Genomic DNA, 26,310 nt, shown 5'->3' with positions numbered 1-26,310 from the left:
GTGCATTGGTCTAAATTCATTTCAGTGGTGCAGCTCTTCATTTTCACACCCTGTGTGCTGACTTCACCACAGTGTTCAGTCTGTTCCTGTGAAGGTGCTGTAAACCTGTAAACCTCCTGATCCCTCCACCAACAGGCAGCTAGAGCAGAACATAAACATGACGAGAGACCTTGTAACAATGAAACTGTTTGTCGTGTTTGGGGTAAACGCAGTGGAGCCCTCCGCTGCAAGTGCCACAGGCTCAGGGAGGGCTTTACCTGGGATGGAGGCGGGGGTGCAGAGATGAAAGTTGTTGCCAAATCTTCCCCAAAAGCTTGCAGCTATTTTCCGGATTGACTGATTTCACAGCTGGGATGCAGAGCAAAAGTGTGCACAGCCAGACTGTAATTCTACGCGTTCCTGGCTTCAACGCCCACACGCAGCGCTGATCTCGCAGGAGCGCTCGTGAACAAGACCAAAAAATAAATCTGGTTTTTGTGCACTTTCCTCCGCAACACAGGCCCAGTTCGCTCTGCAGCAGGTACGGAGATGCACCATGACTCATTTTAACTGATTACTGTACTGAACATTTGAGTTATTGGTTTGGAGAGGCGGCGGAGGAGGGATGCTAAATTAGCACTGGAAGTAATGATGCCTTGAGGCTGGAAGGAAAGAAAGATGTTGAAAAATTACCTGGTAGTGTATTCATTACCCCGTCTATATGCAATGTTGTGTCACATTAAAATAAGCCATCCTAGTTTCCTGTTTTTAGGGTTAGGGTTTGGACAGGTTATTCAACCAGGGAACATAAGGCCCGGGTACACAGATTCATTTCCATCAGAGGCAGAAGTGCTGCTTTCTGTTGAAAAAAAAAAATGCTTGCTTTCTTTTTCTTTTTTGTTTTTGTTTTTGTCCTTGTGGACTCAGTATGATTAAAACATGCCTTTAATCGCTTGTTGTCTGCTGTGGTAATGTCTGAGTTTTGAGGGCACAGACGAGAGAAAAGTTTTCTAACCCTCTTACAGCGGCTTTTCTTTGAAATAAATTGTGTGCTAATGGAACACAATGGCTTTGATGCACGTGTGTGTGCTTGCGTTTCAATGACATTGCAGGCAAAAGGCATCAAACAAGCACAAGGACAGGGAAATTGCTTAAAAGCCTGTCGGAGCGTGTGGCGAATGAGCGGCCTGAAACTGCTTTGCAGTTACCTTGTCACTCTTTCATTTTTTTAAATTTTAATACCCATGTCACCTTTTTTGTTATTTAAGCACTTTTGAATTCCCATGCTTCAGATGCAGGCCTATATACAGACCTGCGATACAGCTCAGACTGTATTGTAAAAAGCGAAGCCCCAGGCTCTATAAATGATTCACGCTGAACAACTTGATCTGGAAAGCAAATGTGAGTGTAAATGGCTTCTCTCGGTGTGTGTTGTGTTAACCCTGCTGCAAGGAGAGTGGGCCAGTGGTCCACATTGTACCACAAACCTGCCATGGTATTGATTCAAAAATAAATCAACGAGCATTTACTGACGACTGCAGTGTGTTTTTGGAGCACAATGTCAGATGGCATAAAGAGAGCAGTAAGCCTTATAGGCTTATAAGAGCAAGCAGTGTAATCTTAATGTATTAGTGTGACGATGAAAAGGCGGTGGTCTCCTCCTTTTCATGGTTCTGACACCTCTGTAAGTTGCAGGAGGAGCTACGATGTTATGTTGCCTTGCTTCACACTCAGAGGTTACCCATGTCCCCATCAATATTTCCGTGCCATCAGCAGTTTTATTTACGACACTGTCATCAATATTGCTTCCACTCAGTGCGGCTGCCAGCCTTTACAGTCTCCGTCAGCTGGTTAAGTAGATTGAATAAAAATTAAATGGCTCACTCAAAGCTCTGTGCTGCACAACTACCATAAACCCCAATGCTCGTCAAATGAGCTTCTTGGAGACAGCCCCCCAACTCTGTAGCGGCTACTTTAACAGCCAAATGTGGAGGCTTGGCTCTGTGTGAGAGGGAGGTGTTGGAGGTGATTTAACATCGTTTGGTCTCTCCTCTCTGCTTTATTAGGAGGAGGAGAGGACCCTCCATCACTGCCGGCTGCATCGCTCCCTCTCATCTCTCTCTGTCAGCCGGGGTTAACTAGTGGCACCATTAACCCATCCTGTTCTCTTACAGGGAAATGCAAGGAGAGCATTCCAACTTCTCCCTCAACTACGCGACCTTATGCCTGGTTTCACCTCGTGTACTCCTTCAGACACTGGAGGCAGAATTAGTTGTGTTGTTGCAGCTTGTTATATGTCAAAAAAACAGTGTCCTATTCAGAAACTGACTACCGGACTCAAGATGGGATGCATTCATTCCACTGAAAGTTGCTTAATGCACATAGATGGATAAAAAGGTTCACTCTGCATTGTGCGGCACAGGCGCATTAAGTGCAGCACACAGTTCAGCTGCATCATGTAGCATTTCGTCATGTCATGCCTGTAGACACACCGGACAGGCACGGCTGAACTTGCGCCTGTCTTATGAGTTGACACGTGGGAAATTTGCACTCATACACTGCCAATGTGTGGTGCCCTAAGGGCTCTATTTTCGTGGACCCTGCAGTTCATTAGATATCAAAAATGTGCTCCACCCAGTGCGTCTACAGCGTTTGGTGGACAGGCTCACCTGCGGCACAATGCATCCACAGCAGAATACAGTGAAGTATAAGTATAAAGCAGCATAAGTAAGTACTTACTTCAACAGTGTTCTTAATTACAGCACTGTACTTAGGTACTCTCCACACCCACCCAATGTTCAAGCTAAGAGCTGTGTTTCCATAGTAACAGTTAATGCCACCTGCTGAGCACAACAGCCCAAATTGTAGCTTGCTAAAGACATTGTGGAGTAACAATCTGTAACAGCGAATTTTAGCTGGAAACAGTTTGCTGGAGTCAGCGGTGTTAGTGCTGTTCATACAGCTTATACACGAATGCACTGAAGTCTGACTCTTTTCTGAGTCACACAGTACAGTCTTTGTAAAGCATCCTCAGCCTGAAGTGAGGCGATAGAGAAATAAGGAAGGTGTGGTGTCTGTGTGGCTGCTTGTTTTGTTGGTCAGTGAATGAAACATCAACAGTATCAGATTAGAGGGACAGACCTGAATGGACAGCTTGATTTTGCTCTACAACAGACTGCACTTTGGTGCCTTCTTGACTCCTTTGATTACATTTCCAATACAACCAATTCCCTTGGAGTTCCTCCCCGGCAGGCTTTGCCCAGACCACACTTATACAGACAGAAGAACAGCCAGTGGATTAATGCTAAGCTGATGAATCATATCAAACAATTACCCTGTTTTCCCATTGAAGAGGATGGAGCGCTGGGATGGCGGAGGCGACAAAGTCTCAGTCCCAGCAGACGATGAGAGCATTTTCTGGCTGCAGCTTCAGACGCTGTGTGATCTGCCCATCCTGCCTCGTTGTGCGAGAACACAGACAGTCTGTCTGCCGGACGCCTCCTGGGACGCTGCACAACACACACCAAAAACACCCGGCCGCTCCATCTGTAAACACGACAACGCGGAATAAACATCAGCTGGTCGTATTATGTAACTGTGATCAATGCTGGGTGCTGGTAGTGTTTGACGTTCCTCAGATCAGCGCTGGGCTGCTGCTGTGCTGGCCGTCGATGACCCCGATGAAGGCCACAAACTGAAACACGCTGGTCTGACAATAAAGTTGTTTTCATACTACCATGCTGCTGGACGTCCAACCTCTTCAGACTTGTTCCTGTCCCCATGCAGCTTCTAGGCAGGTGAAATTGATCATGCACATTCATGCTTGATCAGCCAATATCTGGCCAAAGTTGAACAAAGGCAAAGTCTGACTTGTGAGTCTGCTGGAACTGAATGGAGCTCACAGGCTGCAGTATTGAAGTGAATGAGCAATGGAGCGAATATTCAGAAGACAGAAGTGTAAGGCGGTGTGGATGCTCCCATTATAAAACCCATTATAAAGTATCAGTTCTGTTAAAAATGGACATAAACTTCCATCCTCGAAATGTTAGCAGGTTTGTAAACAATGGCCTTCAGGCATCCAATAATTTCCCAGATAATTCATGATAAATGTGAAGCTCAATGCAGTGCCCCCTTTGTTGAGATGCTGACTCATTTTTCACGTAGCTGCTATCTCTGTTTTAACAAAACTCTCACTAATATCAGTGATCATCACAAAGACGAAGCCGGTGTGTTCTTCAGCGTAATTCTCATTCCTCACTGTCTCACAGAGGGTGACTTATACAGCCGAGCGTGCGTCCTTCCCAATCCTTCGCCGCCGTCTCCTCCCTGACTCCTCTACCATTTTATCTGAGCGGCCTCCTCCAGCCCACAGCCTCCTCCTGGTGACCTCCTCTTGGCTGCCTGCCAGATTGCCGATCACTGCATCTGTCTGTCAGCAGAATACCAACTGATTAATGCTTTCAACTGCGACCATTAATAAAACTGCCGAGAGGCTGTGCTCTCTAATTGAGAGGTACAGCTCGAGCCGCACTGAACCAAATGCGAAGGACACGTACAGTGGGGACATGTGAAATCACGGGTGGGTGCTTGTGTTTTAGGGGATGAAGAGTGGGCTGCTCTCGCTTCTGACAACCAATGATGTAGTTGCATCAGTGCGAAATACAAACAGTGCGCTCAGTTATTTATGTGAGCACACGCTGAATGTTTTATCACATTTTATTAACTGTCTTTTCCTGTCCTGCGTGACAGCAGCTTTTCTCAGGCTTTGATCTTGATTTTCCGCACAGCAGCAGAATCATTGTGGTGTAGTGATAAAGCACTGGTGTCTAGCCCACTGGCACCAGCAGTGATCCACGGGCACTCTGCTGGACACACCCTGACTACTTGGCTCGTTTGGCCCATCCATCTCCCCCGTTCTCATACAGCCAAAGATTCTAGCGCCGCAATCATTTGTCCCGGGGATGAAGGGAGAGGATGCACTTCTCTGACAAGCGTCCAACTCAAAGTGTGACTCTCCTGGCCAGGTGTGTAGTGTGGGATACACACAGGGTAGCTTCTTTTTACAGTACAGTGAATTTATCCTCTGAGCAAATATTGTCTGTAAAGCTATAATGTGAACTCCAGTTGTCTTAAGATTCCTAAAAACACATGGAGGCATCCTGTTGCATTGAATTATCACTTCACTGTGATAATCATGGTGTTGATTATTCTTCTCCGCTCATTAATCTAGCAAAGCTTCAATGAGCATGCTCAGTTCTGAGTGCATTTACTCTAAGCGCCAGCCCAACGCTGACCTACTCTCCACAGATTAAAAATACTCAGACAGTGTTATTTCAGAACAGTCAACTAGTTTTTCTGGCAATGACAATAAAGAAATACATCACCCAATGCAGCAGTGGCTCATTTACAAGTTTCAAAAATCTGTCGGACAAAGCTGGATTGCTATGACATGAAGACATAAGCTGCAACAGTCCATCACTACTCAGATGCTTTGCAGCAAGATAACTTAATTGTTGGTCTCATCAAAGTGTTGAACACCAGCCTTAGCCTTCATTTCTCAGCTGGTATTGATGCATATGCCGTAGCTGCCAACAAATGTAATATAGGCTCTCACTCTTATCATTGCTGTATTAAGAAGGTAGCATGTGGCTCGGATGGAGTGGCGACTAAAGAAGGAGAGTAGAGAGAAGCTGTCTTTTATCTTCACTAGATATTCTCTGTTGACCCGCAGTGGCATCAACTTTAAACACTCCTGCGCAGCTGAAGGATTTCTTCCATAGGCTACTGGCAGAGTGTAGGACACATCACTTAAAGAAATATGAGTCTCACCACACACCAGCTCCCGATTTACATATTTTCTGGAGTGAACAGAGCTTTTTCATCCAGCAAATCTGTCGCAGCTGGATGAAAAACACATGGTTTATTCCCCAAAAACTCTATAAACCTGTCTTTAAGAAAAACTTGTAGCGATCTGGAGAGAGGCGACCTGAGCATCTCCCACTCTCCACTGGCATCTCTAATTTAAAAACATCATGAATCTCCAAAAAACCTCAAATCCTCCCCAGGAGTGTAATTCAGATATAGCCCACTGGCTGCACTGTTGTGTTGGCATCAAGGTTTATTATCCTTTATAATGTACAATATACAAAAATATAGGGTACCAAAAAATTCACAGTGTCTAAAAGGCAGTGATTACAGTCTACATGACAGGTCTAACAGTACACCTGGTAAGTTGCATAGAAGGGCACAGAGCCTCACATCGCAGGGGACAGAGCTCGAAATTGACCAATCAGATGACTGGCTTTCAGACCAGGCCAATAGAGGCTTAGTTAGATCAAAACAGCTTCTTTTAAATTCATTCCTCCATAATATGTGACTATTTGCAGTTTAGAATATTTGCTATTATCAGTGCTACGCTTGCTTATTTTCATTCTTGATTCATGTGTCTCTGGAAAACTTTGAGCAGCTGGGAAAGGTCACAAGCCACAGGCGGTCGGTCTCATTGTGGAGCTCTGTCCCCAAACAAACCTCATGGTTGGTGTGTACTTAGCTGCTGCACTTTTTTTAAACAACTATAAGGCTTTTTTTAAACAAACAGTGTTAGCTATACAATATACAGATACATTTACACGATCCTCTGCAGGGTCATTAAATGGGCTGCAGAAGGCTGTTGCTCCTATATACAGATAGAGCTCTCATCTCGTGCATGTACAGTAGCTGAACTGAAAAGCATTGCTGGGTTAGCATTCATCGATCAGGCAATAATAATAATAAAATATATGTGTGAAAATGCCCTTTATAAACCAAGCTTTGACTATAAATAGTGTCCGTTCCAACTCCGCAGGAACCAGAGGCGCAATGCTTTAACTTACAATGATTAACATCTCATACATGAAATATAGAAACAACTGTAGAACGCCTGGAGTGTCAGCGACAGAATGTGGAAAACACACACACACACACATACACACACACACACACACACACACACACACACACACACAAAAATGCCTTTACAGACCTCCTCATATATAGTCATATGTATGAAAGCATTTACATTGTACAAAATACAGCAATCCCCCTTTGTCCATTCAGGCGTACTGACACGCAGAGATCAAGTACATGTGTTCGCATGTACGCACATCCACACACACACACACACACACACACACACACACACACACACACACACACACACACACACACACACACACACACACGCACTCATTCTGATCTTCACACAGGCAAACCTCTAAGCAAGCATAATTTAAGGTTTTTTTCTTTTCTCTTCAAGCAGGGCCAAGTGGTTTTGTGACAGTCATTCTTTGTAGAAACCATATCAGTCATTTTTATTGTTTTATATTTGTGTTAACATTTCATGTAGTGAAGATGCAATGGTTACCAAACTTCTGAAATTTCAAGAAAACAAAGGAAGGTGTGAAATTAGAGAAACAAGAATTAATCAGCTATATCTTATTTAACAAAATATTTCCTCCTATGCTACGGCTCATCTGAGAATAAAACAAATATCATCTTAAAAAACAAACATTAAAAAAAGTACAAGTGCCAGTCTACTAGCTTATTCTACCATCATAGAAAACCCAATCCAGTTCAGCACACTGGCCATATTTGATATGACCACCGAGCTATTTAGCACTCAGTAGAATCGATGCATCCATTGGAGAATCAATTGGAGAATCAATCAATTCCCTTCCAGAAGTCTTTATTGTTCTTGGGAAATGAAATCAAACAGAAGAAATGGAAAGAAAACAAATCTCGCCCTTGCCCTCTATTGCATACAGGCACCCGAGGCATTCTCAAAGCTTTATGTACAGTTCAGACCGCTTCCCACGACCCCCCTCGCTCTGACGTTATGAGTGAATGCCCTTATCCACAAAATGTGTGTGAATCATAAGCAGATTTAGAATATATTTCTCCAACTCTGATGTTAATGTTGTGACTTCCAAACACGTAATCGACTCTGAAGTTCTTATCTGTTCTGTCACACGAATACGAACAATGGAGGCTGTGCATCCCCTCCTAACAACCGAGCTGATTTTGATCTCTAATTTACTTCATCGTCAACTTCAACTCTTTTGTTGTTGTTCTCTCACTCTGCGCCAGTCTTGACATAACAACATGCACCATTTGTTCCCAGTGCTTTTGTTGTGGAGGGACTCAAAGTTCGTTATGGGCTGAGAATGTGGTTAGTGATGGAAAGGCTTGAAATGGTGACCCGGATCCAGAGGAATGTAACACACATTTTTATAATGTTCGGTTCATGTTCGTCCCCAGAACTGTGGATGCTCGACTCCTGCTAGAGTTCTCCGCTTGATCCCCACATGACGCTCTGACGTGACACTGCTGTATCCGGTCAGGCCCTTGCAATAACTTACCCCCAGCTGGTTGCCCCTGATTGCACCAGAACACGGGCCTTATCGTCCAAACCCACATCTCCTGATGGAAAGTTCCAGAAACGCCCTTGAAGACACAAACCCTACCATTCAGAGGAGACTATGAGAGCGAGGAGAGGGGCAGTGTTGGACAGAGGAACCTGGCCGAGCTCTGAGAAGTGTTTCAGTTCATGTCGGTTCAGTTATGTCCCCGTGGCATTGGGGTGGTGTCCGTTCGGGGCAGTGGCAGGAGGGTGTGGAGAGCCAGTCGTGGGGCGTGTCTCAGCTGTTGTTACTGTGGTTGTAGGTCCTGCATGGTGAGGGGGAGGAATTGGGCTGGTAGTCATATTTGCCGAGCGCTGTGGGATAGTAGGTGGTCGTGTAGACGTTGGTCTGCTGAAGCGGCGTGGGGTAGAAGTTGGATCTTTCATCTGGAAGCAGGTTGTTCTTGTTCAGTGTCTGGACAGACAGCAGAGAAAAGAAGGACTAATTAAACTTTCTGCTCTTACAGTTTGCAGAATATTTTCAGAACAATTATTTTCTTCTTACAAGGAACTCATATCTGTACTGTGAAGATGTTGTTTTTGTTTGTCTCAAATTCTTTTTTTTTTTTTTTAGTTTTTTTTTAGTTTTTTTTAGTTTTTCTTAAGGGAATAATTTTTTGAAAAATATGCTTTTACCACCATGAGGTTGCCAGGTAACCAGTACAGACAACAGGAAGTCACTCCTCTAAGCCAAGACACAGTCCAGCACATAACTCCCATAAAACCATAAATGATCATATTTACACTTCTATTCATGTATGAATCTAACAAACAAGATATAAAGAGTTAGAGGCTGGTGGACAGATATGTCTTTAACTTTAGACATAGCCAGGCTAGCTCTTTCCCTCTGTGCCCAGTCTTTATGCTAAGCTAAGCTAGTTTAAGTTTTTTTTTCTGCTTATTCTGTTTTTATGATACATAGACTCATTTCTAGGAAATCCCTTTAACAAGTAGATTCTCACTGAGAATAATTCCTCCACAATGGAAGATGTTATCAGTTATTTTGAGGACTCAATTATAGACAGAATAGACTCATTAAGTAGATTTTCTTTGCAGGTGGACACCATGTCCTGTGTTTTCTCTAAGTGGTACAAGTAATATCAGTAATTCTTGCCTGTGGGTGAAAAAATGAGTCCACTAGCCTCAAGGTTATAGCTTGTGTGCTTTATGTGTATTCATAACCCAAGCAAACCAATTTAACAAATTTAATTTAGTTCATGTCAAGCATAGTCAATACAGTAATATATGAGGTGGTGGGAAATCACTGCAGCTCTGTTAAATAAAAACAAATCTAAAACCCACATTTTATTCTAATGCAATTGCTGAGTCTCTGGTAAAAGCCGGCCATAAGGTGAAACACTTTCCAGGGGAAGCATTAGACTAATGTAATCCATCTGAACAGCTCTGGGGACAGAGGCAGGAAGATAATCAGGTTAGAGTCGGTGAAATGCACAACGCTGGGCATCATAAATTGGCCTGGAGGAGAGGGAACCTGCTAGATAAACAGAGATGTAGTGGTACATTGACATCAGCTGCACATCCAGCAGAGTCTGGCTCCTTCTGGTTATTAAAGCTAATGAGTTCAGGCTCTCAGCACCACAATGGCTGTCAGCACAGTGTCCACACAGCAACAACAATAACAGCAAGGACAACAGGTGTCAGGAGGCTGGCCCGATCAAAAACACAAGGATGGGTCGCTGTGGTTAGACCCCATGTTCCTGCCCGGCTTTGGCAGGATCTTAGATACTGTCAGGTTGACAAGAAAGGTTAAGGTGAATCACTGCTGAAGTCAGACAAAGGCCATGTTCACACACCACCCCCACCCCAACACACACACCCCCACACACACTGAAATTATCCTCCGCCTTGATGATTGTGAAGTCTACCACTGTCAAAAGTAGTCTACTTGCCTAATCTATGTGTAAACATGAGCGGGAAGATTCAATCAATAAGAGCTGCAGACAGTTGTTCAACAGGAAGCTCACACAGGCCAGTGAGCTGTGAGAGGGAATGCAGACATGAGGAGGGACACAGCAGCAGCAGCTGTTTGCTGCTTTACCAACTGTGTGCTGATTAAACGGATAGTTTTCGCATTGTACTTTCATAAATTTGGGGGGACTCACAAGAGACAGACTTTGAAAATGAATGGACAGACTAAGTAGATTAGACCCTTCCTGTTCATCTTTTTAACTCCACACCTCCATTTTTGAACTTTCTGTCATCATGTGAAGTCCCATCAGAGACATCGACTGTGATGGGAGCTGGAGGAAGCTTGGACCCTAGAAAGAAAACTACCTTTTGGGTGGAAATGTTTTTCTTGATGTACTGCAACTTCATGTTTCCTATGATTAAGCCAATGTGTTGGAATCACAGTTTAAGCAACAACCATGTTAGGTCTGATGGGTTAGTGTCAACAGGAAATGTGGTGTCGTCTCCTGATTGCCAAGTTGACCATGTGTCTGAAAGAGATGTAGAAATCCCACTTTGTATTATCATTTAATAATCTGAGCTGCTCTGTGATGACAAGGAGAGGCAGCAGGGGAGGGAGAGCAGTTACTGGCTTCGTTGGATGTAACTGAATATAACAGGATGAATCACTGTGTTGTTTCTAATTCAATATTATATTTGGGAGAATCAAATTCAACCTGGGAAAATGACATGCTTCAAAGCCATGACACAAAAAGTAGCTGGTGTCAGATCAGCCAGTTAATGTTGAGATGTGTCCTAAAAAGCCCAAGTGGAGCTTCTGTGGTGGAAAAAAGATGACAAAAATCAAAGTCAGCCCTTTGGTTCAGCGTGGGTTGGTTCAAGTTCATTTATCTACAGCTGATTATCACAATCATGCTTCAGGGCACTTTACAGAGAGAGAAAAAGCAATAGCAAATTATAAGTTGAATTATCAACAATCACTTAGTGAGCAGAAAATAAAAGTTGTAAAGAATAGGGCACAAAATTGCAGTAGTAGTTTATGAACCTCTGGTGAAAATAGTTTCTAGACTTGCTCTAAATGTGAATGCACAGTAGGCCCATAGTGGTGGGAGGTCGAGGGCTAAGTAATGCTTTAGAAAGCTAATGGGGCCCATTAACAAGGATCTGGTTTGTGGGCAGGTTGGAAGGCTTAAAGCCTATAGGTTCTGTATAAGAGTAAGGAGGAATAAAAATGAACAGTAATTCATCTTCTGTGGTTAGCGCTCTATTGAGATAAATGCATGAATCAGGGCTCTAAATAAAACATGAATCACATTCATTGCCCTTGAATCTTCCAGCATTTACATTGTGTGTGTTTGTGCAGGAGAGCCACCTGGTAAATACTACTTCAATTTCCATTTTTATGACTTTAATCTATATAACATTTAAAAAAGCACAGCTACAAAGCACTTTGATGATCGCGTACCTTGAACTCCATGGGCGTGTACTTCTCATTCTTTGGCGTGGTGTTGCCCTTGTAGTTGAGGTGGTTTGGGGTGGTGGGGTGAATGATGGCAGACTCCTGCGAAGGCTTATGGACACGTTGACAGTAGACATAGATCAGGAAGGACAGCAGCCCCGCCCCGAGGAAACAGGAAACTCCGGTGGCGATGAGGTGGATGGAGGTGAATGCTGGGGAATGAAGAGGATTAGTGAAGTGTTATTCAAGTCTCAGCAGACATTAGCGCATCCTATTTTAGAAACACCTCACACCCCTGGCCTTGTGCACGTGCTGAATTTAGTTTTCCAGCAGACGTATCGTTGATTCTTGGATTCTTTCAGAGGTGTGTTAAAGAGTAGAAATATAACTACACAACACTTTCCTCTATATGTTTTCACCTAAGTGTCTCTGACTGGACGGAGCTGATGAAATGTTGTCTGGCTGTGCATGGCTGCTATAACTTACAGGAGTAAGTCTGTCTTGTCTTTATGTCAAGAATTATTGAAGATATTTTGGACTGTCTCTATCTTTTCAAAACAGTAATATGCACTTAGATTTGGATTTTTGGTTTTGTATTTCCTATCAGGAATTTCAAAATGTTATGAAACAAGTCTTCTGTTTTGATGTGCCTCAGCCATTTTTTGGCACATGAAGCCAAATTGCTGCCTTGAATGTGTCTCAATTTGCAGTTATCGAGCAGTTGGTGGAAAACTTGTGTTCCAGGTTCATCACAGTGTACATCGTTTTCTTCTTCCTGTTAGAACTGGTGTCAGAACTTTGCACAGACTGAAAGCAACGTGCACATGAAAATGCACATATGATGCATGAAAACACACACCATGGACAGACATTTGTGGAAACGCAGGGGAAAACCTTCACATGCACACAGAGACAAAGAGAAGGCAGCTGTTTATCCGCTTACCTCCACAGTGCTGGTCCTTATCAAAACCAGATGCAGGGAGAATGACTGCAGAGAGGAGAGGAACACAGGGTCAGACACATACATGCATGCACACATACACAGGCATGCACACGCACACACACACACGCGCACACACACGCACTCCCCCTGGAGAAACCACTGACTGGAACATCAGGGGAGTCGACACATGCAGAAACAAAAACAGTGAATGAGAAATTGAAATGTCATTTAAAATGTTGTATAAACGGTCCGTGGAGAGTTTTTTTTGCATCAGCGAATTCCAAAACTTTCCAGAGAAAAATGGACTGTTGCATGAAAAAACAGCTCTGCTCCGTCAGTCTGAACCTCCCTGGCTGCTGTTAGAGACACTTGACGGCAGGACAATAATTTACAGCTACAACACGTGTGGTTCCCCACAAATCCTATGAAGGGAGCAGGGAGGCTTGATGTGTGTGTGAGCAGACTTAATTGCAGTGCCACATCTCCTGATTATTTTTTTGGCCTAATTTTTTAGCTTCCTCACAGCCGCCTCCCTCTGTGAGTGACCTTAGCAAATCTATCCATCGCCTCATTGAAATTTGCAATAAAATTAGATGTGATTTGGTGTTGTGACAACCCATTAATATTAATCACCATCGTCTGGATTCATTAAGGATTCTGAGCATGGAGAGGCCAACGCTGGCAGGCCATGAAAGATCATTTTAGGAGAAACTTTCTGAGATTGTCATCAGCATAACAAGCCGCGCTGAGGCCAAAGGGGTCAACCGCTAACTTGTTGGATTCACGTGGACTTAATTATGGTTAATTAACAGAAGCAGACGACTGTAACGTGCAAAGAGGATGTCGGCTATGCACGCACAAATACGGTTGTGTGTATGGATGTATGGAGGATGATGAGCGATGATGCTGAATGATTGTGATTCTACATATTTGATGATGACAGACGAGCTGCGTCTCAAAATCACAAGCTGCTGCTTTCGAATGATGCTGCCAACAAATATTTGGCCTAAAGAAGAACTGAAGGATTGTGGGCTGAGCCTAAAGCTCCCTCTAAAGTTGAATGGTCCGACCTTGCAGAGGCCAAAGCCAAAAGCGTGTTTGGGTAAAGCTTGTCAACCCTCAAATGGAGGACGAAGCAGTAAAAAAGCTTGATGATACAGTAAGTGGATGTAGTGTCCATGTTTATGCCTTCTTTTCATTTCTTTGCACAGTTAAAGCATCATGGGAAAAAGCAGGGCTGAAATGATCTGTCAATAATTACTTGATTGTGAGGCCGGGAGATAAACCAAAATACATTTTATCTTAAATAATTTTTTTGCTCTTTTAATAAATTGTGCTTATTTGAAGAGCAATACTACTACTACTAGTAATAATAATAATAATAATAATAATAACGATAATAACATTCAAGACAGATGTCCAAATTCAAATTCACAGAATGACCCTGTTCGTGATTGTAAAGTGATTATTTTCAGACTGTTCAGGCAAACCAAATGATTTTTCTCAGTTGCTGATGTTTTTCAGAATGCCAGAGCTTGTGATGCTAACATGGCAAACACAAAATCTGCAACTTCTTTTGAAAGAGTGAACATGGCTTAACCACTACAACAGCAAGCGCATCGTGTACTCTGCTTTCTATATCAAAACATATACGCTTGCATGTTTCCATTTGAAGCTGCAACACCATTCTTCTTTACGCAGGCGACCCAGAAGCATGATAGAACAAGTGAAAAGCATGCAGTGTGTTCTGGAGTATTCACGGCTGCAAAAGAAACAGGGTGTCTCCTGGCAAAAGGACATAGCACACGAGGAACCTTGGACCGGCCAGCCTCAACAATGTGCATCTTAGAGCTGACTGACTCACCAGGTATTTCATTGCAGTCTCTGCGCTGAGTGCTGTTCCCCACACAGGGGGTGTTGCCCTGAGCTCCACACACCCGACTCCTCATCTGCAAGCCTGAATCATCACAGGCTGACCACAGCGACCAGGCCATCCAGCCACCTAGACACAGAAAAAAGAGCAATCAATAGAAACCCGGAAAAACGCAAGACCACATCAAACTCAGACGGCCTGGAAACCAGCGCGCCCACCCAAGCTGTCACCACCTGCGGCCACTAACCTTCCCGGCCAGCCAAACAGTCCAAACACACCAAAAGTGTTTGTGATGTAAACAGGATTGGAAGAGTAAACCCGTGGAGAGTTTGTTTAGTGCATAGCGGAGATGTCTGTCTCCCCAGCCAAGCTTTAGTGCTGTTTCCCCGCAGCAGGCGACCGAGCAGTAAACAAAGGCTCCTACCCAAGAGGAAAGAGAAAATTCCCAACTCTCAGCTCCTCCCTTTGTACCGTGCACTTGCTGCACTCTTTCACCCTGTATTTAAGAGCACCGGAGTGGAGGGAGCACAGGCTACTGCAATGAAAGGCTGATGAAAAAGCTGGTTTGTTATTCAGGGTGCTCTCAAGTGTGCAGTTTTGGCAGAGAGGGCTTGAGTAGAGGCAGAGGACAGGCCGCTTTTACCTTTCCTATCAGTCTGGTGCTCACCAACAGGCTGCTCAGACTCCACCATCTGCTCCCTTCTTGCCGCACAACCATCTAGACACACAAAACACACCGACCACCTCAAATGTGTTTAATAACCGTGCATCACTACAGCCTGCTTTAATTGCTTCATTTATTCCCATTTATTTTTGTCACCCAGACACCCTGCGTGATCGTACTGTTGAGTCAGAAGGAACGCCATCAGGCCTGAGGCTGCTCGTTAGTATGCCGTCCCAACAGTCCTTCCTGCTGTCCTCTATTACTGGTGGAGACTTTAATCAAATGACCTGCGACAGGGCATCAAATATCCCAGTGACTGACAACCAGCTAGCTTCTAATTAGACATGCAGAGAGGATGGCGGCACCAGGAGGACCCTGATAGATGACTGATATTGCGCCTGTCAATAAACGAATGGACGAGGAGAGGGATCGGGGCTGGAGAGGTTGTTAGCAGACAGTCGATCGGCACGGGTCCAACGGGACGTGTTGGTCCACGTCTAACAGGAAAACATTAACCTGATAAAGAGGCTGATTAGCATCTCGGCAAAGGGAGAAAAAAAGACAAAGAGCCATTTACCTTTCATTGTCTGTAATTACCAGGGAGCCTGACTGTAAGCATTACTCTCCTTGTGAATGACAGCTGGGCTGATTCAAAATGAAAAGCAGCTGAGGAAGATGACAGTTAAGCGGAAACAAGTATTTAATTCAGGCAGAATTCGTCTGCACTACAAGGCACCACTGAACACACACACACAAGTGGACACACATACTTAGTGCACGCAGGCCCCAGACAATATTCGTCCTGGCCATTTTTGTTTTCCACTGAATAATGAAAATATGGAAATGGCACTGTGGCGACAGAACGTAGAAGGCGGTTTGATATTAAACTCCAGAATCAGAATCAGGCTGGACCCTTATTGTGAGTTTCAATGCCGGACATTTTTTCTCCCCCTGGATTAGCAGGCAGATCTCTCATGAATATTTCAGTGTCCTTGTGGAAGCAGAATGGGAGTCGAGGGAACGAGGGGGGTACAGAGGGTGTTGTTATGCACTCACATCTCATCATCACATGGTGTGAGACTTTGGGGGAAGCAAGGCTAACCTCCAAATCAAAGACAAAACTTGAACTCTGTAAGAGCACCTCCGAACTTTTTATAGCTATTAGAGGTCCACACAGCTGATGTTTTCTTTGCAGACGTTGAGAATGACGTCTTGCAGCATTAGCGGTAATGTATGTGCATCGCTCACTGACATTAACTTAGTCACAGTAAAGACGTCCTGATTCCTCATTTGCAGGTCGGCCTGGAGAAGTCTCCAACCTAGACTGAGTGGGACTCTTTCTTTTGGGAAGGATTTTTCATTTTGAAATTTAAAAATTAGAAATGTCAGCGCTTGGAGCAGCACAAACAAAATCCCATTTACCTCCATAGTAAGACTGGTGAAAGCAAAAATTGCTTTTATCCAATGCACGCCTGGAAAACAGGTGTACTGTGTGAGAATGTTAAATGTGCTGGAGGAGGATGGACCTCCGTCAAGCGTCCTCGTGTCCTGGACAAAAGGTCCACGACTGAAACAGTAGAAGTATCAGAAATAAATATCCTGATTGTTAAATGTTTCCGTGTTTTGCACTAAAAGCTAAACATTTGGAGCTGTTGTGTTGATAAATCCACTGTCAGGACGCAGACACAGACAAATACACTTGATACTGTGTTAATGTGTTGTTTCAGTACAACGCAAGTCGATCTCTTTTCAAACCGTTCCAGCAACGATGCCATGGTTCAGAGGGAAATGATACGATGCTTTGTCATTGTGATTCTGTTTATCGTTTCACATATCTAACACCTGCTTTATTCATTATGATGAAAGATGTAATTTAGCAAAGGGGACGACTCAAAAATAAAACGGGGATGATAGATGATTGCCTGACTAGAGATGAGATGAAAGGGCCTCGAGTGCTGCTGGCATGACAGAGTTAGACTTCGAATTCATGTGTGACCTTACCGTCACAAGTGTGTGTGTTACACAGGGCCTCTTCAGTGTGGAGTCCTATGCAGATGTCCCCTCCATTGGCGGGTGCAGGGCTGTTACAGGAGCGTGTGCGTTGGTAGTGACCGCCGCCACAACCCACTGAGCACTGAGACCAGGACGACCAGCATGACCATGCACCCTTTACTGTAACACACACACACACACACACACAAGTACAAAAATTAAATACAGCAGGCAGGTCTTTCATCAATTGAAGTATTATTTCATATTTGTCTATAATATTTAAATATGACTACTATTATGATAATAATACTATTAATACAACTGACATTTTAATGGTCAGAATTTAGAGACTTAGAGACTTCAGAAGAAAACTAGAGAGTTTTCTTCTGAAGACTTGTGACAGGATTTGCCTCTAAAAGACTAAGACATGTCCTAAAAAACATCTCTTTTTCTTTTGGGTTCTTTGTGTGTATTTGTGGAGCCTTTACTTATACTTTTCATATTATACACATTTTCCATTACTGCTATATTTCGTATATTTACTTTCTATTCTCTTACTTTGGATGTTGTACTGTTGTAATAAAAGTCTTTTGGGGCTTTAAATGTCTTCCTGATCGTGTCCTTTGTCATCTTTGCCTTGTGCTGCCTTACTGCTGCATTGAGTTAGTCTTCCCATGGGGGCTGTTAATGTTTCATCTGATCTAATTAGAAGATCGTGGCTGACTAACTGACTGGCTGGTTGACTGGCTGATGTCCGTCTGACTGACGGAGAGAGGCGGCGTTGCCAGGTAACGTCACAGTGCTGCAGAAACTCCATTAGCTGAGTGGATTAGTGTGACACTGAGTGAAGCAGGCTGTGACCACTTAACTCTGACTAGCTCTTACAGCCGGCCAGCGCTCTGCGCGACTGACTCTTTGACTAACTGGCTGTTTACCTGGCTGACTGGTTGAGTGTGCGACTCACTCTATTACTGAATGGCCCACTGACCACCTGACTGACATACTGTTTTTATGGCTCTCTTACTGTCTGCCTCCCGTGTGACTGACTTTATTTATGTTCATGAAGTCAGAAAGTGTGGAACGTGCCATTCTCGCTCTCCATGTGTTTGTTTGTTTGTCTGAACTCCAGAAACTTTGGCTAGACTTGAGACTGACTTGAGACATACTTGAGCCACTTGAAAGACTTGACTCAAGACTAGTTTTGACAAAACTTGAGATTGGACTTGGACTTTGCTGAATTACCTGAGTGTTGACTGGTCAAATTAATAACTTATCTCATCTGACTAGAAGCTTGGCTTGAACTTTCTTGACTGAGGTGAGGCTCGGCTTACATTGACCTGTGCCTTGACTTGGACTTGCCTTAAAAGATTTTAAAAACAACTCTGTGTTAAGATGTTGTTGAAATACTTTTTAATTGTCACACCTGAAGACTTGCAGTTTGCTGATGAAGACATTTGGCTTGAGACTTGCTTTGATATTATTTCATACTGGACTTGGACTTGTCTCACCTGACTTGAGTGGTGACTTTGATAAAGACTTGCTAACAGCTCTGTGCTATAGTGACTGATTTAAAAACTGGCATGAATGAACTTGAATCCAGAATGAATCATTATTTCGAGGCCTTATAAAAGCTGCAGGTTTACATACATGTTTGTTTGACATCATGTCGGGAAACAAGGTGTCAGAATACAAACTGAATCAGAAGTTGAAATAACGTATCTGCAGTCAGGCTAACTGTGACTCACTGGCTGACTCAAGGACCTGCTTTGCCTCACACACATGCACACACACGCTCCTCTTTCCTCCGCACACACTAGCACACTATTCATTTCCATCTCCTCTGGAATCTATACTGCCTCCATCCTTCTCTCTAATCTCATCATCAATTACTATTTTGCACTCATTCTCCCTTTTGTCACTGGCCTTGTCCTTCGCACCTGCATGTCTACCCGGGACAGACGCAGTGAAACCAGCTGTGCACGTGACGCTCATGGCAAAAGGCTTCCTTATTGGCTACGTCCCCGTGGGAGGTAACCAAGGCTGCCTCTTCTGGGCTTCCTTGAGTTACTGTGTCAGTTGCTAAAATAATCGTGAAGGACATCGCGTGAATACCAATAACTGACATTTAAATACACTACAGGAATTTGATCTGCTTTGCACCAAGTAATCATAATTCCTTAAATCATAAGGCACAAGTCATGAATATTTAAGCTGAGCTCTTAAGAGGAGTTCGGACCTTTTTCTAATCCCAGCAACTGTGTGCGTGTCTGTACTGTATGCACACACCTGTCCTCAGTCTGCTTTAATAAGTGTAGCCTGTCAGTCTGTGGCCAGCAGGGTTCTAGGTCAGCTGATTATGGTTTGATGAGGAGTCTGAAATAGAGAACTTCATTTGTCCAAGGACTCTCCTTGCACTGCTGCAGCTGTTGGTAACCATTAGCTAATGAAGCTAATGATCCACTCAGCAGTATTTTACTACCACCATTGACCTCCCTCGCTCTCTGTCTTCATCTCTGTCTCTCAGTGTGCCCGTCCTTTCTTTATGAAGCCATATATACTGAAGAAGTTAGAAAAGGGCCAACAACTGGCTTTATCTGCACTCTATGTGAGTGTTTAAAGCTTCCTGCATTCAAGTTGTTTTGGAGAGACTGTTGGAACACCTTGACACCGTGGTATCATCTGCTCTCAGAGCACAGACCACAGTTTACAGTAAACAAAGTCATCCTGCGTAAAGAATGTACTTCACTCAATAGAAAGTGAACTGACAAATGGTGAAAAAATGCACATAATGTGTTGACAGTGCAAGTCTATTAAAATAAAAAATAAAAGGTGAAACTAGAGTGTATTTTTAAAACCTGATTTTTTTGTATTTTGAACAAGAATAAACACCAATTAATTCCTAGTTATATTTGTGCTGTTTGTAAAGTGATGAGCTCTAAGTTAAGCTTGACTACAACATGACTACTCACCTGGACATGCCTGCACGTTACAGTCCTGGTACTCTACAGGCGAGCCACGGCATGCGACGGGGGCGCTCTTCCCCTCCGGTCCGGCGCAGGTTCGCCGACGGGTGCGGTAACCTTTGGCACAGCTCTGTGAGCAGGTCGACCAGGTCTCCCATGACGACCAGCCGGCACCCGCCACCCTCACCACCGGTGTCTTCAGGAGCTCCTCGACCAGGGCTACAGTGAGAAGAAAGAGCGGTAAAAGAGCGAAAACACAGCTCCAGGTTAGATTAAAGTCACAGAAATACATGGAAAACTGTCAGACTGAGGGTTTAAAGAATTTAAAGAGCGATATGAAGCGTGCAGATTCCTTCAGTGTGGAAGTCACACACTGTATATGACTTTGCCAGCAGGCATATTTCTTTGCCTGTCCTTCTCTCAAACTCTGTGTCTCTCATGCATCCCACAGTTCCATGCTGTCGGTGTTTCATCTGTTTGTCAGAGTTGATGCAGCCCCCCCAGGAGGCTGGCAGGGGGAGACAGGTAATCGATTCAGGAGAGGGGAGCATGGAAAAGCCACCAGTGGGGAGCAGTGGACTGTGACCCTGTGTAGCTCTCTCCGTGTCAGTGTGTATGTGGAAGTGCTGGACTGTGACCCCGTCACTAACAGCGTGTAGGGGAGCTAACAGCTCGAACAGGGGGGCCCTTTCAACATGTCAGGCTCTTACTGGAAGAAATGTTAGCACGCTGCTGCCTCCTCTCTGTGTTCATATACAGGAGTGAGTATTTCTGTGTGTGCTCGCTGTGCAGTCCTGTATGCGTCTCTGTGCGTACACACAGATACAGATAACAGATCATTATCCTGTTGACATTTCCGCAAGCGTTCACTAAAGAAACCTGCTCAGACTTTGCTTCTTGACTCTCTGCACATGTTTCCTTTCAATCCACAACAAACTTAAAACTCAGTTAATTATAGTTTAGGGAAAAATCCACATAGAATTGAGACTATTACTATTTATTCATATATATATATTTATTCACACAGCTGTGTCTCTAAGGGGGAAAATGGAGCATTAAACTTGAACTGACAATGTCATCAAGTGACTTTTCACTTTATCATCAGTTTATTTACTCGCAGCATCGCCCCAAGGAGTCTCTGCGCAGATGACAGGATAAATGAAAACATCAGACACACACCACAGCCACTCAAACACACACAAACACACACAGGCAGAATCGCATAAAAATAATAATTAATGGAGACAACAGAGACAAGGTAATTTCAGTTTACAAGTGAAGGTTACTAGCTGTCAGGTAGACGTCTTCAGAAGGTTTACCCAGTCAGTGGAACGAGGAGGGTTCTAACACCGAGAAAAGACACAAGCTTTGAGCCTCCATTTGATCATGTAAGAGCCCACCTGCCAAACTCACAGTGGGGGCTTATTCCACAGAAGGGGAGCTCGGAAAGCAAATGTTGTATCTGTACGAACAGTTGGATAAGCAGCACAGGAAGAGCATAAAGAGTGCACTGGAGTATCAGGTGAGACATAGCACCCAAGGGAGATTTGTGAGTCATCCATGGACGTATTATTGAACTATGTTGACCAAACAGTTGTACAGTGAGGATCAAAGATGTTGGAGGGCACAGTCTGGTTCAGAATAATATTGAGCAGTGCAGATTCTTAGATGTCAAGCCAATATGTGAATTCTGTTTTAGAGTAGGGTTTCCTTTGAATGTAGGAATGATATCATCAAAACACACCAGTGTATCTGTTAACTCACTGTCTGTCTCGCAGGCTGCTGTCCCATCGTTGGGACAGAAGCGCGTCTCCACCTTCCTGCGTCCGATCTGCAGCTCGTGGGGATCAGACAGGTGGGCTCGGCACATGTAACGCATCCTCTGCTCCTGACGCGCTCCGCCCTGAGTCACATTGACGGGCATCCAGGGGGTCCAAGGTGTGTTCCTCTTTACCTCTGGACACGCCTCCAGGTTACAGGCCTTGTACTCCTGAAGGAGAAGGTGGCAGAAGGAGTGCAGTTTATTCATCATTTAAAGAGATTAAATGTGTGGAGCCCTGCTTGAAGAACAATGTGCTCAACATTTTGCTCCTCAGAGTGGCACCTGAGAAACGGTCATGGGGTTACTAAAACCTAAAGAGTTCATCCTCTGAGTCATCTGCCCTCTAGATTTTCAAATTTCTTGTGCCCAAATGAACATGCAAAACATTCATCTGTCAACAAGTACTGATTGTGAGGACATTTTCATATCAATCATTTCTCACTCTAGGTAAGATGGCAAATAAGAATATCTCCTGTACTGGCTGTATAAAAAGCAGAACTGTCTGTAATATCTGCACGGAGATACTAAAACATTGATAACTGCTCCAAACTGAGCTCCAGGTGGTCCTCAGAGACATTTAACAGACATTTTTTTGGAAGCGTGCTGTGACTATACTGACTCCAACTGAGCCATTCAAGGTCAGGAGAGAAAATCAGTAATGTGTCTATCTCTGCTGTCATCATCACCTTCTCACCTCTAGAATGGCTTTGCCCTCACTTAGTGTCGCCGTTCAGCAACACACAGAGTTACACGTGTGGATCGACATTTCCAGACAAAGCTACAGCGACAGCATGTGTGTTCAAAATACTTCTCAATTGTCCTTAGGCTAAGAAATGTCTGCATGCAAGGCTAAAGGCTCTGTCATAGAGACAGATTCTATTAAGGCTGACAGATCTATGCCTTTTTTTGTCTATCTTGATTGAAGGTTTAGACTTGGTTTTAAGGGTTAGGTTAGAATTAAGTTTAGGCTGGGGTTATGGTAAAGGCTGAGCATTTAGGCGTGTAGTTGTGACGGTTAAGGTTAGGGTAATGTACCCTCAGTACAAATGAGTGTGTGTGTGTGTGTGTGTGTGTGTGTGTGTGTGTGTGTGTGTGTGTCTGTGTGTGTCTGTGTGTGTCTGTGTGTGTGCGTGCGTGTGTGTGTCTGTGTGTCTGTGTGTCTGTGTGTGTTTCCTACCAGTGCACAACCTGGGCAGCTGTTGCCATTCTCACAGGTGCGGACCCTGGAGTGGACGCCGCCCCCGCACTCAGTGCTGCACTTGGTCCAGGAGCCCCACGGGGACCAGAAGATTGGCTGAGGACAGGACACCCCTTCGTTGCAGAACCTGTGGACACGGCGGCAGTGGTGGGAAATTTTATGAGGATTGATTGAAACCAACATACAGTCGCTGTGAGAGCTGCAGATTGATGACTTGGACTAGAATCTGACAAGTCACAAAAATGATGAACCGAGACTTCATTTGAACTTGACCTAATTGAGACTTGATTGGCTAAATACTGAAACAGTCTCACATTTTGACATCATCCTTAATCAGAACAATGACGTTGGTCATTCGTTGACTTCAGTGACTTCACTTCCGTTGTCTGACATGCAGCCTCTCATTGCCGTGCACATAATGACTGTTGTCTTTGAGAATCAAAGGCAGAAGATGAAATGTCTTCTGGAGCATGGTGGGTGGTGGGTGCTTTGCAGCCCATCCCTTATCAATAAACAGTAATGGTTTCTTTTAACCATGGCTACAGCCTCTTCCCAACATTAACCAAGTCATTTTACTTGCCTAAGCAGACTTGTCCTGCTGATAATGGTGCCAGATGAGACAATGCTTAAATGGCTTACGTGTGAACACTTACCTGGAGGCAATGACAAATAACCTACTTTGGTATTTAGATTAAACTCCAGCCCAAAAGACATAAAGTCAACCCAAGGCTTTGGTATCAATTGAGTAATACGGTTGATAATAGGGGATTAATCTAATTTGTACTGCATTATACTATAGCACAGATAGGCTGAGTGTGACTGACACGTTTATCATTTGCACCATGTTTGCATACTTTCTGAGCACAGGTCTCAGTGGAAGATGATATTATAAGCCTGAGCTCATTATTTGATTGGAAAGACTGATCATTGCAGTCCTCAGAGTATGAAAGTGACTTTATCGGCATGTCTGTTTATCCTCACCTCTCATCCCTGCTCGGTCCCACACACACACGGCCACCGTGTCGGGGGGAGGGGTTGTTGCAAGAACGCTGGCGCAGCTCGAAGCCCGTACCACAGGTTGTGCTACACTGTCCCCATGACGACCAGGGCGTCCAGCCTCCATTTCTATGGCAACAGATACATAGAAAAGTATTAGCAACCTATTTCACAATGCCAAAACCTGCATAATTATTCCCCAGTGCTTTTAGTGTTATTCCTTCACAGGGTGTTCTCTAATGCTAAAGTGAAAATATATATATTGCTTTCAGCTTTGTCTTATCATTACTCTGATTCTGGGCTCCTGGAAACAGAAATGCAAACACACAGGGAGCTCATTCTGACTGGGAAACATTCATTCAATTTGCTTAAGTGCTTTGTTCCTGGGTAGCACTTCTCATGATTTAATTGCCACTTTCTGCAAAAGCACAATTCAATTTCGACACTGAGGATGAAATCTGGCATAGCAATGTGGCGGGATGAAGGTGCCTAAGCTCTGTTTTCGCTCTATTCTCTGTAATGCTGATTGGCCAATTCCCCTGCAGACAGAGGCGGTGAGAGGTGTCACAAGGAGAGCCTGGATGTCACCTACGTTTTCTAATAAGATTCCTCACGTTCATGATCTTTCTCATGTTCTGTCAGCGTGTAAATTGTGCCCTGTGGTGGATGCTTCAAAGTCAATCAGGACATTGCTGCTAGAGTAGTAGAGTTTAAGAAAAGATGTCAGAGTTCTGCTGATCCTGGGCCAGACTCATTTTCAACATGACAGGCTTAATGTACTCAGTCACAGCGTTGTTATAATTTCAACTTCACAATGTCCAACGTGCCGGGCCAAACCTCACTTTGTGCTATCTTTTTTATTTATGACATACTGTAGATCTTATTGTCTTATGTTATTTTTATCCAGTATGCTGTAAATCCACAGCTTCAGCTTTGTTTTAGGCAAAGTAAACTCATTTGTAAAGCACCTTTCAAACACAGAAATACCTTATGCCTTTTAAAACAGAAGGCAGCGAAAAAATACAATTAAAGTAAAATAAAAAAACAAATAGAAAAAAAATAACAGGCAAAGAGTAGAGTTTAAGCACAGTTACAGTACGGCATTAAAATGCCCAAAAATTGAATAGAGGGAAAGTTTGGGAGAGAAATGAATGAATCTGCATAGTCACTAAAAGCAGCTTCACCATCTTTTGGTTCCAACGCGAGGTACTACAGACCGACTGCTTCTTATATTCTTCAAGCACATCAGAAATGTATTTTTCCCAGAGGCTGCTAAGTAATTTAGAAACCAGAAACAGCACTTTAGAATCTCTTCTATAAAGACTTAGGAGCAGGATTTAATGTGCTCTTTGCTCCTGGTTCTTGTTAGAAGTCTGGCATTTCTGAACGTGCTGCAGTTTTTCTCATTGTTATTTTAAGAACACAGGACAAGACACCTGTTGCAATAATTCACCATGCTGGAGACAACAATCTGGGCGTAATATGTTGACTTCTTGGTTTTTGTGTTACATGATAAAAGGCAGATTTAGATACTGCCTTGATGAAGTGGAGATCTAGGTCAGTAATAATGCCAAGGGTTAGGGTTCTTGGTCTTTACTTTTTTAATTTAAACCTTTATTGTATTAAATATCAATAATCAATCGATCTTTTTCATTACCTGGAGCAGTTGGAGACTTCAATGGTGGGGCCCTCGCAGTTCTTGCCTCCGCATCGAGGGGCGGGGCTGTCACAAGACCTGGAGCGGCACAAACAGGAGCTCACGCCATCCACACCATCATCATTGTTGCACGGTTGCCATGGCGCCCAGGGTCCGAAGCCACCATTGGTGGTTTGGTTCCGCAGCTGGAAAACAAACATCAGCCATGAGGAGAGGGAGCTCAGGTGAGCCAGCATCAGTGTGGGTTATTCAACCATCCAGCCAGGTGTCAGTGACGGCTCATCACAGCAGAGGTGGTGAAGTAGATTTAAAGTGTTGCATGACTTGTGCTGCCAGACAGGTCTTTTCCTTCTGAGATGGAGAGTTTGCTTTTTCAGAGGATTACTGGGGAATACATT

The 26,310-nt window shown here is 43.9% G+C and overlaps 1 protein-coding gene across 6 annotated transcripts in view; it reads right to left on the bottom strand.

Moving 5' to 3' along the window:
- Positions 1-6,081: 6,081 nt before the first annotated feature.
- Positions 6,082-26,310, bottom strand: part of sema5ba (sema domain, seven thrombospondin repeats (type 1 and type 1-like), transmembrane domain (TM) and short cytoplasmic domain, (semaphorin) 5Ba) — a 154,919-nt gene continuing 134,690 nt past the window's right edge. For 3 of the 6 annotated variants that reach the window (XM_070975772.1, XM_070975773.1, XM_070975774.1), the window contains 11 exons: positions 25,913-26,097; positions 24,241-24,384; positions 23,239-23,386; positions 22,004-22,229; positions 20,246-20,458; positions 17,286-17,456; positions 15,264-15,338; positions 14,612-14,749; positions 12,748-12,792; positions 11,811-12,016; positions 6,082-8,831 (listed from right to left, as the gene is read on the bottom strand). In XM_070975772.1, the coding sequence (XP_070831873.1) occupies positions 8,655-8,831; positions 11,811-12,016; positions 12,748-12,792; positions 14,612-14,749; positions 15,264-15,338; positions 17,286-17,456; positions 20,246-20,458; positions 22,004-22,229; positions 23,239-23,386; positions 24,241-24,384; positions 25,913-26,097 (1,728 nt within the window). In that variant the 3' untranslated portion in view covers positions 6,082-8,654. The remainder of the gene's footprint in view (positions 8,832-11,810; positions 12,017-12,747; positions 12,793-14,611; positions 14,750-15,263; positions 15,339-17,285; positions 17,457-20,245; positions 20,459-22,003; positions 22,230-23,238; positions 23,387-24,240; positions 24,385-25,912; positions 26,098-26,310) is intronic. The other 3 variants (XM_070975775.1, XM_070975777.1, XM_070975776.1) reach the window with 2 other exon arrangements.

This window comes from Chaetodon trifascialis, chromosome 12 (genome assembly GCF_039877785.1).
Source record: "Chaetodon trifascialis isolate fChaTrf1 chromosome 12, fChaTrf1.hap1, whole genome shotgun sequence".
Classification (NCBI taxonomy): Eukaryota; Metazoa; Chordata; class Actinopteri; order Chaetodontiformes; family Chaetodontidae; genus Chaetodon; species Chaetodon trifascialis.
This window is presented reverse-complemented; position numbering and strand designations above follow the sequence as displayed.